The sequence below is a fragment of the Cydia pomonella genome, chromosome 11, assembly GCF_033807575.1.
Source record: "Cydia pomonella isolate Wapato2018A chromosome 11, ilCydPomo1, whole genome shotgun sequence".
NCBI classification, from domain to species: domain Eukaryota; kingdom Metazoa; phylum Arthropoda; class Insecta; order Lepidoptera; family Tortricidae; genus Cydia; species Cydia pomonella.
This window is the reverse complement of record NC_084713.1, coordinates 21,546,084-21,562,009: the sequence shown is the minus strand read 5'-3', so window position 1 is coordinate 21,562,009 and position 15,926 is coordinate 21,546,084. Positions and strand designations below refer to the sequence as shown.

General features: G+C 37.5%; 1 protein-coding gene across 1 annotated transcript; it reads right to left on the bottom strand.

Annotated features, from left to right (window-relative positions):
* Positions 1 to 181: 181 nt before the first annotated feature.
* LOC133523103 (organic cation transporter protein-like) lies at positions 182 to 11,779 on the bottom strand. Its single transcript, XM_061858613.1, is given in 7 exon segments — positions 182 to 343; positions 1,237 to 1,418; positions 3,183 to 3,269; positions 3,272 to 3,823; positions 5,576 to 5,831; positions 6,883 to 7,084; positions 11,574 to 11,779. Coding segments are annotated over 7 exon segments (1,647 nt in total).
* Positions 11,780 to 15,926: the final 4,147 nt, after the last annotated feature.

Genomic DNA, 15,926 nt, shown 5'->3' with positions numbered 1-15,926 from the left:
CACTTACTTATGATAATGACATTGCGTATTACTATGCACAGAAGACTTATTTGCTTTTAAAATTTGTGTATAATCATATTCAGTTTCCGTTTCTGAAAGGACTACTTCTGTCCATGTAAAGTGTTCAGATATTTAGCTATCATATGCTTAAGTGACACCTCAAAAAATTGACCAGCCAAAGTTAGCTCTCAGAAGATTTTGATCTGCCAAGGTCTGCAGCCTGCTGCATGGTGTCCGGTAGCGTGGTGCCTTTGGTCTCTGGAGCCAGTAGCACCAGGAAGCCTGATAGTGCTGCAAAACTCCCGAACAACACGAAAGGGAGATGCTTCCACACCATCGTACCCTGGAATGAGATTATCACTGTAAATCAAGGTCCTCCTCCTCCTCCCCCTCCTCTTCCTATTCATAAGTGCTTGTTGCTAGGCCTACAAGAATAAAGTATATTTGAACTGAACTGAACCTCTTTATGCTATCGTTTTCCCAGTTGTAACCTAATCCCAAGATGTGGCGTATGTTTTTACGAAAGCGTCTGCCAACTGGCCTTCCAACGCAGAGGGGAAACCTGGCTGTATTTTGATAAATTCGGTTTCTTCACAACGTCTTTCTCCACCGACAATCAAATGATATTTCGTACGTGTCAAAAACATTTCCTCTAACAATTGAATCTGTGGTATTACCATGCAGTATTATTGCTGCAGCATTGTTGCCAATTGAATTGCTGAAAAAACCTGAAAGTCATTGTCAGTGTCATTGACAGTTGTCATTTTCTGAAACATTGCACAGCAACTGTTGCTACTCTGCAGCAACAACGTAGTCTGAATCCAAATGTAACCTTTAATCATTGCTATGTTTGAAACAGAATAGTTCAACTTCAAACTTATTGTAGGAAAAGTCCACTTCTGTGGACAATATACAGTAAAAGTTCGTTAAAGGATGGCTTACGCTAGATCGGGCCAGGGCCAGGACAGAGCTTCCGGCGCTTCGTTTTCTATGGTAAGCACCACGTGATCACCTATCAGCTGTCATAAAAAAATGACGTGTCGGACGCCTCGGCTCGGGCACGAGCCGGTCAAGCGTGAGTCATCCTTTGCTCTGGTACATATATATCTCTTTTTACTTATTTGACTCTCAAGTGTGCAGCATAGAAATTTGCGTTGCGATAACTACAAGAAAGACAGCAATGAGTTAATCATACTATAAAATATGTATGTCGGTATGAAATAAGTAAATACTCACCAAAGCCGGAGTGAGGGGTGCTGAGATAGCACCAATCCTGCCAACCATGGAAGCAAAGGAGAACAAGCTGCCTCGATACTGCGTGGGAAACAGCTCGTTCGTATAGACGTACACGCAGGTTACGACTATTGAGATGCTGTACTTTCCCATCAGGTACACTGCTAAGGATAGCTCGTAGTAATCTGCATGAAAGTGGTCATGAGATATAAACAAAAAATTAAACAATGAAAGGGCAACTTTAGTTTGTAGATAGAAAACTAAAAATTAAAACGATTAACGTTATGAACTATACAATACAGAATGATAATAATATTATTATGTCTGACACGGTCCATTCTTGGAGGAATTAACAACTGAAGACGCCTAGTCTGTAATTTTCTGTACAAAACAGTCTGCCGATTTTTGCGGGGCAGGGGTACGTCAAATGTATGGCTATTTGTAAGTAACGTACAAATAGTCATGTCAGATAAACGTCAGTCCATACAATACATATTTTTTTATTAACTTGTCTATAAAATTATATTCAAAAGAACAGGTAAGTAGCGCTCAATAATGATTGATCATTACTTAATAATACATACATATGACCATTGGCCGAGCTTTTCGACAGAGGGATAAGCTCTTAAAGGCGACTCCAGTTGTTAAATCCTTCAAGGCTTCATTCATACTCTGAAGGCCCTAAGGGGTGAATATGTCGTAGGTCATACTCATCAACGTTTAATATGAAGCCAACTCCAAAATCGCGAAAATCTGCTGTCCCGTAGAAAGCACTGACATAGTGATTCGCTCATGTATGAGACAGAATTTTTGTGTTTAAATATTTAAAAAAATAGTATCCATAAAACTTTAACACCTTTTTAGGGTTCCGTAGCCAAATGGCAAAAAACGGAACCCTTATAGATTCGTCATGTCCGTCTGTCTATCCGATTCTGTCACAGCCACTTTTTTCCGAAACTATAAAAGCTATACTGTTCAAACTTGGTAAGTAGATGTATTCTATAAACCGCATTATGATGTTTATACAAAAATAGAAAAAAAACAATAAATTTTGGGGGTTCCCCATACTTAGAACTGAAACTCAAAAAATCTTTTTTCATCAAACCCATACGTGTGGGGTATCTATGGATAGGTCTTTAAAAATGATATTGAGGTTTCTAATATCATTTTTTTCTAAACTGAATAGTTTGCGCGAGAGACACTTCCAAAGTGGTAAAAAGTGTGTCCCCCCCCCCTCGTAACTTCTAAAATAACAGAATGAAAAATCTAAAAAAAATATATGATATACATTGCCATGCAAACTTCCACCGAAAATTGGTTCGAACGAGATCTAGTAAGTAGTTTTTTTTTAATACGTCATAAAAATTTTAAAAAATTTTTTTTTCATCAAACCCATACGTGTGGGGTATCTAAGGATAGGTCTTCAAAAATGATATTTAGGTTTCTAATATCATTTTTTTCTAAACTGAATAGTTTGCGCGAGAGACACTTCCAAAGTGAAAAAAGTGTGTCCCCCCCCCTGTAACTTCTAAAATAACGGAATGAAAAATCTAAAAAAAATATATGATATACATTACCATGCAAACTTCCAACGAAAATTGGTTTGAACCAGATCTAGTAAGTAGTTTTTTTAATACGTCATAAATGGTACGGAACCCTTCATGGGCGAGTCCGACTCGCACTTGGCCGCTTTTTTTGTGTTTAACTTTTTTTTTATGGACCCGGGTATGTCCTTAAACTACGTCCACAAGAGAGGTATGGGCATTGTGAATGTCATCTCGCTCTGTGTGGTAGGGCACAGCACAGCGGATGTCATTCCAGATCTAGAGCAGAGCCCAACTGGGGAAGTACCTCCACCTTACAGAAAATCGCACTGATACTGCTTACCATCAGGCAGGCCGTATGCTTGTTTGCCACCGACGTAATATAAAAAAAAAAATAACAAATACCTTTAGTCATAAAAATAAATCCAATTTGACACGCCGCACACATCCAGAAAGCGCAGCAGAGTAACGGCTTCCTGCCAATCCTATCAAAAGGAGCACAGCCGTCCAATACCCTGGTATTTCCACCGCCCCCACCGCTATATAGTTTATGTATTTATTCCCTGACATGGTCACAGCATTCATCGACAACCCGTAATATACTAAAGTCGTCGTGATCCACCATACTGGTGTGATAATACAGCGAAGAAGTACCGGTTTATGTTCGAATACAAGCGTCACTAGCCAAGGATCCTTTACTTTCTGTACCTTCTTAAATTCTTTTATCTTTCTTTCTTCTTCTGAGCTCTCTCTCAGTTTAGCTATCGATGCTTCAGAAAGCAATTTACGATTCATTTTAGCTGCTTTCTTTAACTGTGATTCAGCTTCTGTATAACGGCCTTTGCTCAGATACCATCGGACTGATTCTGGCATAATCCAGAAATAAACAACAGTGACCAGCTGCGGTATAAATAAGGCTAAAGTCAAGTGTCTCCAGTAAGGAATGGCCCACGCCATAAGGGCCTGCATTATCAACCCCGTCGCGTAGAAAGTAGACATCGCCGCACCGGCCGTAACTCTATACTTCGGCCCCACAAACTCCATCACTGTTGACAAGCAAGATAAAATCTTTAAAGTCGATTATAATCTAGTTTTGATTAATAGTGTTACAATTATGAGTCATGATGCTCTCAAGGACAGTGGAATTCTCACGGTTATTGGAGGCAGTTTTAGCCAGAGCGAGTGGGTGTTGGGTGCGATAAAAAAAGGAACGATACTGATCATTCAATGTCAATATCGATCTTATCAGTAATTGCACCTTTGTCCACTGTTGCTAACTGTCACTTCTTTTAACCATAAAAGTTATTGAAGTATATTTAAGTACGTTATTTGATTATAGTAAGTGCCATTTGATCTTATTTTAATGCACTATTGAACATTTCTGAGAGCCTAGCTAAGTATTTATACTATTGTAGTGTTTTTATACTAGTGGCCTGCGGGCTAATTTTAGGCAGAAATCCTTTGACTCTCTGTGGGTCCAGTATAATAACGTTTTCAGGGCCGTGATGAGACTCCCGCGATACTGTAGTGCTTCTGGCATATTTGGAGGCGCACATGTGACTCATGAGCACTTTTATGCCATTCTGCGCAAAAAGATTGCATCAGTGGTACAGTCAGCATCAATAGTAGCGGATGAAACAACGCGCCAAAAGTATCCGATATTCCGGATAACTTTTCCAAATATAAATAAATCTCTAAAATTTACATTCAGAAGTATATTTTTTACAGTCTTAATTGTTCTACATATAGAACCACCACATTTTGTTAAGCTGTTACAGAATGGTAGATAATTTTGAAACCTTGTTTGATCCGCTACTTTTGATGCTGACTGTATACCGTATACTGCTGGAGCACCAACGGGATCCTGAAAATGATAGCGGAGCGGTTTGATTTTGATTCTGTTATTTTGGGCACGATTTATCGAATTGCATGTTCACAAACGTGCAGTTCGGTAGAGTTCTGTAATAATCAGCAATTTAAAGTACGGTCGAGAAAATTGATTCTTTAGCAATTTGCGGTTCAAGTAAATTTGGTTGAAGATACTTATGCTAAGAGCTGTCCAATGTAAAGTGAACCATAAACTGCTAAAGAATCAATTTCCTCGACCGTACATATGTAAGTTACCTAATTTCATTTATGTAATTTATTGCACTGTAACGTAACACAGGTTATAAGTTGATACTAACAAATATGGACTGTATTAATTGTCTGAGAATGAATAATTTTCATTTATTTTATTTTAAGTGATGTTTGTGAAAAATCGAAGGTATGAAATAAATAAAATAATGTAAGGAAATGATAGCGTGAATTATGGTTCAAATCTTTCATCCCTATACAGGTACCGTTCAGTTTTAGTGCTGCTGCTGGTGTATAGTCTGAATTTAAATGGTACCTTTAATGTCGATTGGTGTTTGTTATTAAACGATTGTTATTATGGCCGTAGCAAAAACGAGTCGAAATTAAAACTTATGAACGTTTTAAGCGATCGGTGCAAAAATTTGACACCAAGAGTTGAAAACGTGTTATAAAAATGCGCTTCCCAACTCACCAATTGTGTAACCGCAAGAAAAAGCCGCTGCCCCAAACGCAGCTTCCAAATACTCCAAGGCGATGAAACTCCCATAATACTGCGTGAAAGACCACGCCGTGCCAATCCAGGCACAGTTGAAGGCATTCAGGGCGAGGGCTGTACGTCGGCCATATTTGTCAGCGAAGATGCCAGTCAATGGCATAGTTAGCATCTTGCCGAAAGTGCTGGCTAACCCAATGAGGTACTTATAATAATAAACTAAACTTACCAATAGTGTAACCGCAAGAAAAAGCCGCTGCCCCAAACGCAGCTTCCAAATACTCCAGGGCGATGAAACTCCCATAAGACTGCGTGAAAGACCTCGCCGTGCCAATCCAGGCACAGTTGAAGGCGTTCAGGGCGAGGGCTGTACGTCGGCCATATCTGTCAGCGAAGATGCCAGTCAATGGCAGGGCTAGCATCTTGCCGAAAGTGCTGGCTGAACCGATGAGCGAGCGACGCCATTCTTGGCATGCTAGGTTGAACTGAAAATTTAACGTCCAGAGTTTGGCATCATACGGTTTGGACCAATCGCAATACACGGGTCAGTTATAGCCAGTATTATGGGCACGTCCTATATCAATGCTGCAATTCATTGACAATCTGGGTTGGTAAAAGTATCTACTATAGGAACCCTAACTTCGTAAAATAATAATTTTACCAAAAAATAGATATCCATTGAATTCACGATGAAAAGAGCAGCGTAAGTAGAAAAATAAAAATTCTAAAATGAGCTATCTTCGCCACCCGCCCTTAACTTTGCCTTATTATTATGTACTCATCGGTACGAGCCGGGGTTTGAATTGAACCCGCAACCTCCGCATTGAAAGTCTAAGGCTCTTACCGCTAGCGCTTCCTCATTATTATGAAAATTATACTAATACTTATTCCAAATCTTAAATGTTGGTATGCCCTCATTCCATTACACCTATGTTTAGCAAGTTTTAATTTTTAATTGCATATTGTCAAAGATATGCAAGTAAAAAACACCTAAAAATTATTTGTCAACGTATTTTGGGACAGAGACTTTTCGACGACACATTTTTACTTTTCGATTAGCGTTTGTCAATAAGGGCCACACTAGCGTCACCCGAGCGTCGGCGTGTAGTCAACTCTATGGCTGCTGTCCGACGCAACGTTGGCGCAACTGCGCAGCGTCGCCATTTTCTATAGCGCTGACTAGACAACGACGCGCAAAAGACGCTAGTGTGGGGTGGCCTTTTAACGATTATCACCTTGGCCACGGCTCCAGCATGTCTAGCAGCTTCATGTCAACGACTCGATAATATCGAGACATATTATGTCAAGTCTTCATACTTATATCTAATCTACATAAATCCTTGATAAATAATATCCTTATGCATCAAAGGCATAAAACAATACATTTTTAAGTCGAGTTCCGTAAGGTCGTATGTCAAAATTATTAGTTTTTTTTACACATAATTGTCTAATCTTTCTTTAAAAATTAACACAATGCCAAAAATATCGTGGACACATTACAGTATTTAATTCCTTTTTTGTGAATATTTAACACACCTCATAGACAACAGTGTCAGTTTTCTCATAAACATACTTCTCGCACCGCACGATCTCATCTCGATAGAAATTGTCAGCCGTGCAGGAAAGTCCAGAAGAGTTGAATCTTCTACAATTGTCGAACGCACCACCGTCATTGGGTATGGCTAAAGATAGCCAGGACGGTGAAAAATCTCCGGTCTCGCATTCGGGTATCAGGCATCTGAAAAATCACAGTGTTCCGTACAAAACTTTGTTCACGGAACAAAACTTTGTTCACGGAACACTTATGAAATCACTTCGAACTTGCAAATTGGTAAACTTCGGTTTTCTCAGAGACCGTTTGAAGGAGACAGCTAAAATTTGGAACAGTTAAAGCAATTACCAACACTAATATTGTAAATAAGTCAAAACCGTTTATTTCATGATATAACTATATCATAACCAATACCAACCAATTGGAATTTTTTTGGAATTGGAATTGGAATTGGATTTTTGAATTTCGCCTATTCATTATACTGTTATGATATGCATGGTATTGGTAACAACAACTAAAAATAAATTGAAAATGAAATCAGTTTTCATGATTTATTTTTATATTTTTTGGACCCGGGTACGTCCTTAAACTACGTCCAAAAGGGGCATTATGAATGTCATCTCGCTTTGTGTGGTAGGGCACAGCACAGCGGATGTCATTCCAGATCTAGAGCAGAGCCCAACTGGGGAAGTACCTCCACCTTACGAAAAACCGCAACCAAATAACACTAGACCCTATTCATAGTGTTGTGTTCCTGCCGGTGAGGAAGGTTGCCAGAGCTCAACGAGGGGGAGGGGGGTTTAGGATCGGCAACGCGCATGTAACTCCTCTGGAGTTGCAGGCGTACATAGGCTACGGAAACTGCTTACCATCAGGCGGGCCGTATGCTTTTTTGCCACCGACGTAGTATATAAAAAAAAACAAGTAAATTTGGACCTTTTCAGGTTTAGGTTCAAGTCTGCCCTTACAAATATTTGTAGTTTAGTTTCCGTGTGAATTTGTATTTGATTAAATTGTATTTAGTTTAATGTAAAAATTGCAATTTTTATGTATATTATATATATCGTTGTCTGAGTACCCACAAGATAAAGGCTTATCTTAATCCAAAAACCAAGACGTACCAAGAAGGCTCTTGGCTTACCGTGGGACTTACGGCCCGATTCGAAGAATGAAATACGATAACGATAAATTCTGGTTTAGATAAGTTCTCATTTAGATATCGTTTGTATGTCGTTTAATTGACAGAAGCAGCTCGATTTGGGCAACCAAAGTCACTTTGACGTTACATATATCGTAGATAGATCTTATTGGGATCACAGCGGAATCGAAATAAACGTCAATTTTGATAATTATGTCGTTTAGTTATCGGTCTTTTAAAGATCTTAAACGTGTCTTCATCATTCTTCGAATCGGGCCGTTAGACAATTTGTGTAAGAATGTCCTTATGATATTGATTTATTTATATTACCCCCACTTAACACATTAAACGCTGAGCTACGGTCGTACCGCTACGTCGTAGCCGATAACATGGGTTTCCCGGTATGTAGCGAAAATGTTCCGAAATAAAATAAATTGAATTTAATTGAATAGAGACAAAACGACAACGTGTCGTGATTAGCACTGAATGGGTTATATCAGCAGCAATGCGATTTAAATTATAATCAAAATAATTTTAGAATGAGAAAATCTACTGTGAGATAGTTGGGTATTTTTATAAAAAATAATTACAATTACCTTCTATATTATTACTTATAAAATAAATGATCAGCCTAATGGTAACATAATTTTTTGATAATTTTAAACACGCGTATTACTTTTAGTACGGACGACCGAGCTTTGCTCGGTTATAACTATTTATTGTAATATGGTGGTGTATAGGTGATAATCTTAACTACATTTTTTTACTAAATTAAACTTGTCTAAAACAATAAAAATTAAAAAATTATATATAAACTTGAACATATAAGTATATATAAAAAAAACAAAAGTTAGTCACCGGGCGAGATTCGAACCCGTAACACTCGTTTCTAGCCGTCCGCGTCTTAACCCGCGTTTTTCGAAAACACGCGTTTTCCCAAACATAAGACTAATCTAGATCGATTGTATACCCCCAAAAACCCCCATACATATACCAAATTTCAGCGAAATCGTTAGAGCAGTTTCCGAGATCACAAAAAAAAAAATATATATACAAGAATTGCTCGTTTAAAGGTATAAGATTTATTCTAAGAATATCATGTAGTTATTTAGCATAAAAGTGATTATATTTATCTAGGTTATCAAGTTTGTCTGAAATGCCTAAATACTTAAGACTATCTACACGCACATAATTCTTTTACGTTCTCGACTACTTATCTTAAGTCTAGATTAAAGAATAACTGCAATAAAAAAATATATATTACGATTTGAATCTCAAGCGAATGAAAAAATATATTCCACCCGCTTTTGATTACTTGTACTTTTCGATGTCTACAGACGCGAACATGTTGAGCATATACATTCTATACAGACAGATTGATCAGTCAGCATTAAGCAAAACAAAAAACCCGACTGCAATTTTTTTTTATGGTCTTTTCAATAAGCAGGCCATTGTGATTAAAGTAATAAATATAATAAGATGGACAGCTGGTCGCGCAATGTACGAAATATCATTTGATATTTACCAGTCGCTTTTCGGTGAAGGAAAACATCGTGAGGAAACCGGACTAATCCCAGCAAGGCAAGGCAAGTATAAATTTTATTTTGACACTTGGAGAGACTTTACACCTCCAAATTTTATTAGTATTAGTACTCTGACATTGGGGACCTTTTACATCCAGATTTAATGTGTTTTTAACCATAGAGACTATACATCTCTATTGTATTGTAGTAATTATTTATTTTAAGATTATTATAATGTAATGTTTACCCAGGTATTGGCTGTTGTATTTATAAATGTTGTTATGTATTTTTCATGTCACTATATGATGTTACTATAAATGTTGTATTGACTTGTAAAAGAGCCCTTGAGGCCTACTTACAGAATAAATTTTTGAATTTTGAATTTTGAGGCCTAGTTTACCCTCTGGGTTGGAAGGGCAGATGGCAGTCGCTTTCGTAAAAATTAGTGCCTACGCCAAATCTTAGGATTAGTTGTCAAGCGGACCCCAGGCTCCCATGAGCCGTGGCAAAATGCCGGGACAACGCGAGGAAGAAGAGCTGGTCGCGCAATATACCGTCAACAATAACAATACATAACATACCACATCAGACATAAACTTAGGTTTACAAAGTAGATGCGAGCGGTTTTTACCACTTAATCTAGAGTAATAATAATGTACAAGTGTATTGTATTTAAAGATATACATGTACAGTGTATTTGTATTTACAGTTAAACCGCGTGTACACATTTAATACGTATTGTATATAGTATTGTTTTAACATTACAAGGAAAAACGATTATCTTAAAATATTTTTCCATACATAAAAAACCTCCATAACATATTCTATAGTCAATACATTCAATTTAATTCAATACTTTATTGATAAAATAAAATTTTACATGTCAGGTACATTGTGCTTATAGCTGTCTTATAATTTAATATTACTCATAGTTGAGAGGCAAGGCTGAGTTAACGAACCAGTTATTTTGTATGTATATATCTATATATATTATGTACATAGTTTTACTCACTTGATACAGTGCTAGGTCTCAAAAATATGGAATACGATATGGATTAGATGTGTCATTGTCAAATGTGACGTTTTTGTTTAAAGAAACGTCACTTTTAGACTTCTTCGAGTGCCATTTTGATAGTCACGCCTCGTGATGTCGTGATTAATTCCTTTGTTTTTTGTTCATTAATATTGTTTAAAGTGTAATATCGATAGCTTATTAAGTTATTATACAGTAAACTATTGTGGTAGTGTGCAGTGAATGGAGAATATTCTTGAAACGCGTTTAACCACCATTTTGGAGTCATCGGCCGGTAGTCCACGTGCTACTTGTAAAGTCCAGCTATCGGTTTACAAGAGCTGATAAAATCACCGTACACTGTCTTGTACTAACCGTACAATTTTAGTCGTATTTAAAGCTCCTAAGACCTACTGGCGAAATAGTCTCACTAGACTGAAGCCATAATTTTTAAAAAGAAGAAGAAGAACGTAGCTTTTGATACTGATATGTCTAATCCATATCGTATCTTTAGCAAATGTTTGACGTATCTTAAAGTTCGAATCGGGCCGTATGTATATTTAAAAACCGTCCAGCCGTTTGGGCGGTATGCCAAAGAAATGGACATACGTACATACGCTCGAAAAACATTACCCTGCTTCTAACGCAGTCAGATAAAAAGGGCCGTATGGTTGTTTGCCACCGACGTACCCTCCCGTACGGGAGGTACCCTAAAAAAAAATTTTTAGATTTTATTGTACGACTTTGTCGGCTTTATTGATTTATATATCTATACCAAATTTCAGCTTTCTAGCACTAACGACCACGGAGCAAAGCCTCGGACAGACAGACAGACAGACAGACAGACAGACAGACAGACAGACAGACAGACAGACGGACATGGCGAAACTATAAGGGTTCATAGTTGACTACGGAACCCTAAAAAGGTAGATTATATTGACGCGTAGTCGTTTCTGTTAATTTTGATACTGACTGTACCGTGTACGAAGAAAAATACCTCACCTAGTCGAGATCCTCGCAGCAGTGAATACATACTCATTTCCACTGTACCCACTAAGCAGCGCCACGATCATACACAGCCCCAAAGCCATTTTCTGGTACCGCCCAAACTCTCCTATCTCCTCTTTTATTATCACATCCAAATTCACCTTAGCTTCTTCCAGCGCTTTTTTAAATACACCATCTTGATCGTCTTTTGTTTCATCCATTTCACTGGTTGGCCTGCTGACGGTTATCTTGGCCAGGTTTTTATCTACGTTTTTGTATTTTTAGTTTTATTATGTTTGTTTATTCCACTCGTTTTTCACAAATTTCCTTTAAAAACAATACTAGAATTTTGTTGATTTCACTGGTAAGATAGAAGAAAATGAACGCAGAACCAAATGTGTTTGAAGACATCAGTATTATGCGAGGTTCTGTCGCTATGTAACATGCATTACTAACACGGTTAAGAGATGTGCTCTGCACTAAACTTGACATTTGATAAAGTTTTGATAAGATTTTTTTTGCACGATGTTAATTTTGGGTCACGTTGGATTTTGAAGCGACTGATAACAAATTATCATACACTATTCAATGAACAATATTTGGGTATCTTACTCTATATATTAATTAAGTATATTTATCTTGTAAATTGACTTTGAGGCGCAACACCAGCGTTATGATTATTATTATTAACTATTTATTTTATTTTATTTAAACAAGTCAATCCCGCAGGTCTTGTCAAAATAACAGCGTTGCAATTTGAAACAAAAATACTGCGTTAATTATGCTTACATCAATGGCGTTAAGCCTTTTCCCTGGTGCATTACTGTACACATAGTAATTTTCTATTTGTGCGTACTTATATATTTTTCCTCGGTTGTGTTCGTAGAAGTAGTTATTGTTAACTTTTTACTTTATTGTCTATTTTTTCTTCATTCTTTCAAATGACGTAAATGCCGCCTATTTTTAAAAGGATATGCCGATGTGATTAGGGTTTGCAATCCGGATCCGAAATGTTTGAAATCATCTGGATCCGGATCCACGGATCTTCCCACACATTGATCCGTCGCGCAAACCCTAGTTGTGATCAAACACGGTGGAAATGCGCCTTTTCAAGTTTTTTTAGAGCAAAATGCAGCACGTGCAAGATCATTGCTCGAATCAACACGTGCATTGGAGTATTGCCCAACACCTAACGTCTCATTTACATACTATAAAGAAGCGAAAGGTTTAGCAATTTCCTACTTTATTTCAATGTGATTATAGCTCAAATTGGAAACTATTAGTGAGCGCTGAATTGGGGAATGAAAACGCGATGGTAGAAAAGTTTAACAAACAAAACTATATCACAGCGGTGGCAATTTTTTATATATCAGAACGGTGGCAAATAAGCATACGGCCCGCTTGATTGTAAGCAGTCACCGTAGCCTATGGACGCCTGCAACTCCAGAGGTGTGACTTGGAAATTCCCAAAAACTATGGGTTAGGCATCTTTATGCCCCATGCGGTAGCTTCGGTCCTTTTTTCACGTTTCTAAACGTTAAGATAATACTCTTTTTTTCTTTAGTTGTTCCGTAATTAAAGGATGAAATCTTGGCATAACGTGATTACAATAAAACTCTGAAGTAAAAACTATTTTTGATTAAAACGCCATCTATGGGTATAGTTTGAAATCGCTTACCTCTGTCAATCAGTAAGAGAAAATACTTGCGAATAATCCAGATGCTTAACCTGTTACCACAACCGTTCACAGATGGCGACACGATGATGGTTTGAATTGTTTGAAATCGCTTATCTGTTATTCAGTAAGAGAAAAAAATATAATTTTTTTTAAATACTACGTCGGTGGCAAACAGGCATGCCCGCCTGATAACCCTAACTCTCCGCGGCTGCGCCCTCGTTCAGCTCTGGCAACCTTGCTCACCGGCAGGAACACAACACTATGAGTAGGGTCTAGTGTTACTTGGCTGCGGTTTTCTATAAGGTGGAGGTACTTTTCCAGTTGGGCTCTGCTCTAGATCTGGAAGGAGACAAGGAGAGTAATCCAGTTACTTATCACTTTTGCCGCCAAAAACTAAAACTCAAGTTCATCAATGTTACCACCCACCTGCCAGCAATTGCATACGAAATTGAAATAGTACGACATGGAACTTGCGTGGCGTGGGGGTACCACATCACTATTATTTCCTTGACGGCGAAAAGGTTCACCTGTTACCACAACCTTGTCAGAGATGGCAGCACTTTGGCAAAAAAACAATGTGTTTCTTATGGGAGCAATCCTGAAATCCTGACATAAAAGACTACTGTAGTACTGTAGTGTGTGTTGTTTTAGGCACCAGTCCGAAAGGGCGTGGGTTCGGATCCCACCGCTGTCACCATGTAGTAAAAGACAAGATGCTTGGTCAAACACTGATTTATTTCAGCTACCCACATATGAATATATCTAACATTAGATCTACCTACATACTGTTATTGTAAATCTACAACAACTACAATTATTATAATGCTCAAAATATAATTATGAACAGCTGATATTTTAAAATGTATGAAGCAAATATAAGAACACGTAGTAAAATTAATCAATTTGACGACCGGTCTGGCCTAGTGGGCCCGTGGGTAGTGAGTAGTGACTCTGCCGATGAAACCGATGGTCCTGGGTTCGAATCCCGGTAAGGGCATATATTTGTTTGATGAACACAGATATTTGTTTGACGACCGGTTTGGCCTAGTGGGTAGTGACCCTGCCTACGAAGCTGATGGTCCCGGGTTCAAAACCTGGTAAGGGCATGTATTTGTGTGATGAGCATGGGTATTTGTTCCTGAGTCATGGGTGTTTTCTATGTATTTAAGTATTTATAAATATTTATGTATTATATATATCGTTGTCTAAGTACCCTCAACACAAGCCTTATTAAGCTTTCTGTGGGACTTAGTCAATTTGTGTAATAATGTCCTATAATATTTATTTATTTAATATTTATTTATTTATTTATTTGTTCCTCGGTCTTGGGTGTTTCCTATGTAAGTGTCGTAAGTATTTATTTATTTAATCTTTATTGCACAATACATGAAGGTACAAATGGCGGACTTAATGCCTTAAGGTATTCTCTACCAGTCAACCAATGGGTTAAACCAGAAAGATTAAGTATTTGCAGTGTCTTTTAAAGTAAATGAATTTGTAACCGAGACTATATATGAATATAAACAAATTAACATTCCATATTAGCTTTTGTGGCTCTAATTTTGCCAAGCATACTTTTTTTAGACGAGCCTGTCATGATTACAATGATAAATTTTCAAATTTAGATATTTTTTCATTATCATTTTGTAAATACAGTAGCATTCTGCGAAGTACAATCTTTTCTTTATAAATATTATACGTTTTCTTTTAAGTACCTAGTAACTACATATTATTTGCACGCATAACAACTATAGCGATACATGTATTTTTAATTATTTTGTATACCACTTTAAATTCTGTACTATGTCATGCATTTATTAATTACCTACCGATGTTTTGAAGTCCCTGTACGCGTGACAGACAAGAAGATGCCTAACACCTTCCCTGTTTCGATCTGTAATTTACTATGTATTCTTTTATTTTCAATGGAACTAAAGGTCTGTTTGTTATCACTTAAGCTTATATATATTAATATGTGACTGTTTGTTTCCTAAATAAATTAAAAAATAATAATAATAATAAACATACATACATACATAATTATACCAAGTGTGAATCATTAAGAGGTCGTTCCCACTATGTCGTCTGTCGCGACGATTTCTTATCGGATGTCGGCGCCTCTGTTAACACTAGTTGGCTGTCGGCCACGACCGCAGCTGGTGCCATTTTAATGACAGTCAAACGAGGCTTCTGTACACGATGGACGTCGACGAAGCTTTTGTTGTGATGTATTATTTGCGGAGGAAACGAAAGACAGCTAAAGATAGAAGATATTGGGTGCACCCAATTCTGAGGGAAAGATTTACTTTGGGAGCTGGCAACAAACTTCTCGCCAAGCAGCTAGCTTTAAAGCCCTATCTTTATACTCATTTATAGTCTTATCCCAAAGAACACGTCTTTCCTCAACAAGTGAGATTAAAATTTATTTAAAGAGAGAATTTTTGCGGTATTCAACTCAACGAGCTATTGATATGATACAACCTTGACACTACTCGCAGTGTTCGCGCCTCTTTTCATTCATATTCATCTATCTCGCTCGCTCTTCTTTCATATTCTATTCTCTATTCGACCTCATTTTAATTTTCAAATCACTCGCCTTTTGCCGACCTACTCAAACGCAAATAAAGAAGAGCAGAATTTAAATATGATCTGGTTTCTAATATTAAGGAGATTAAATAAAACGCAAAGAA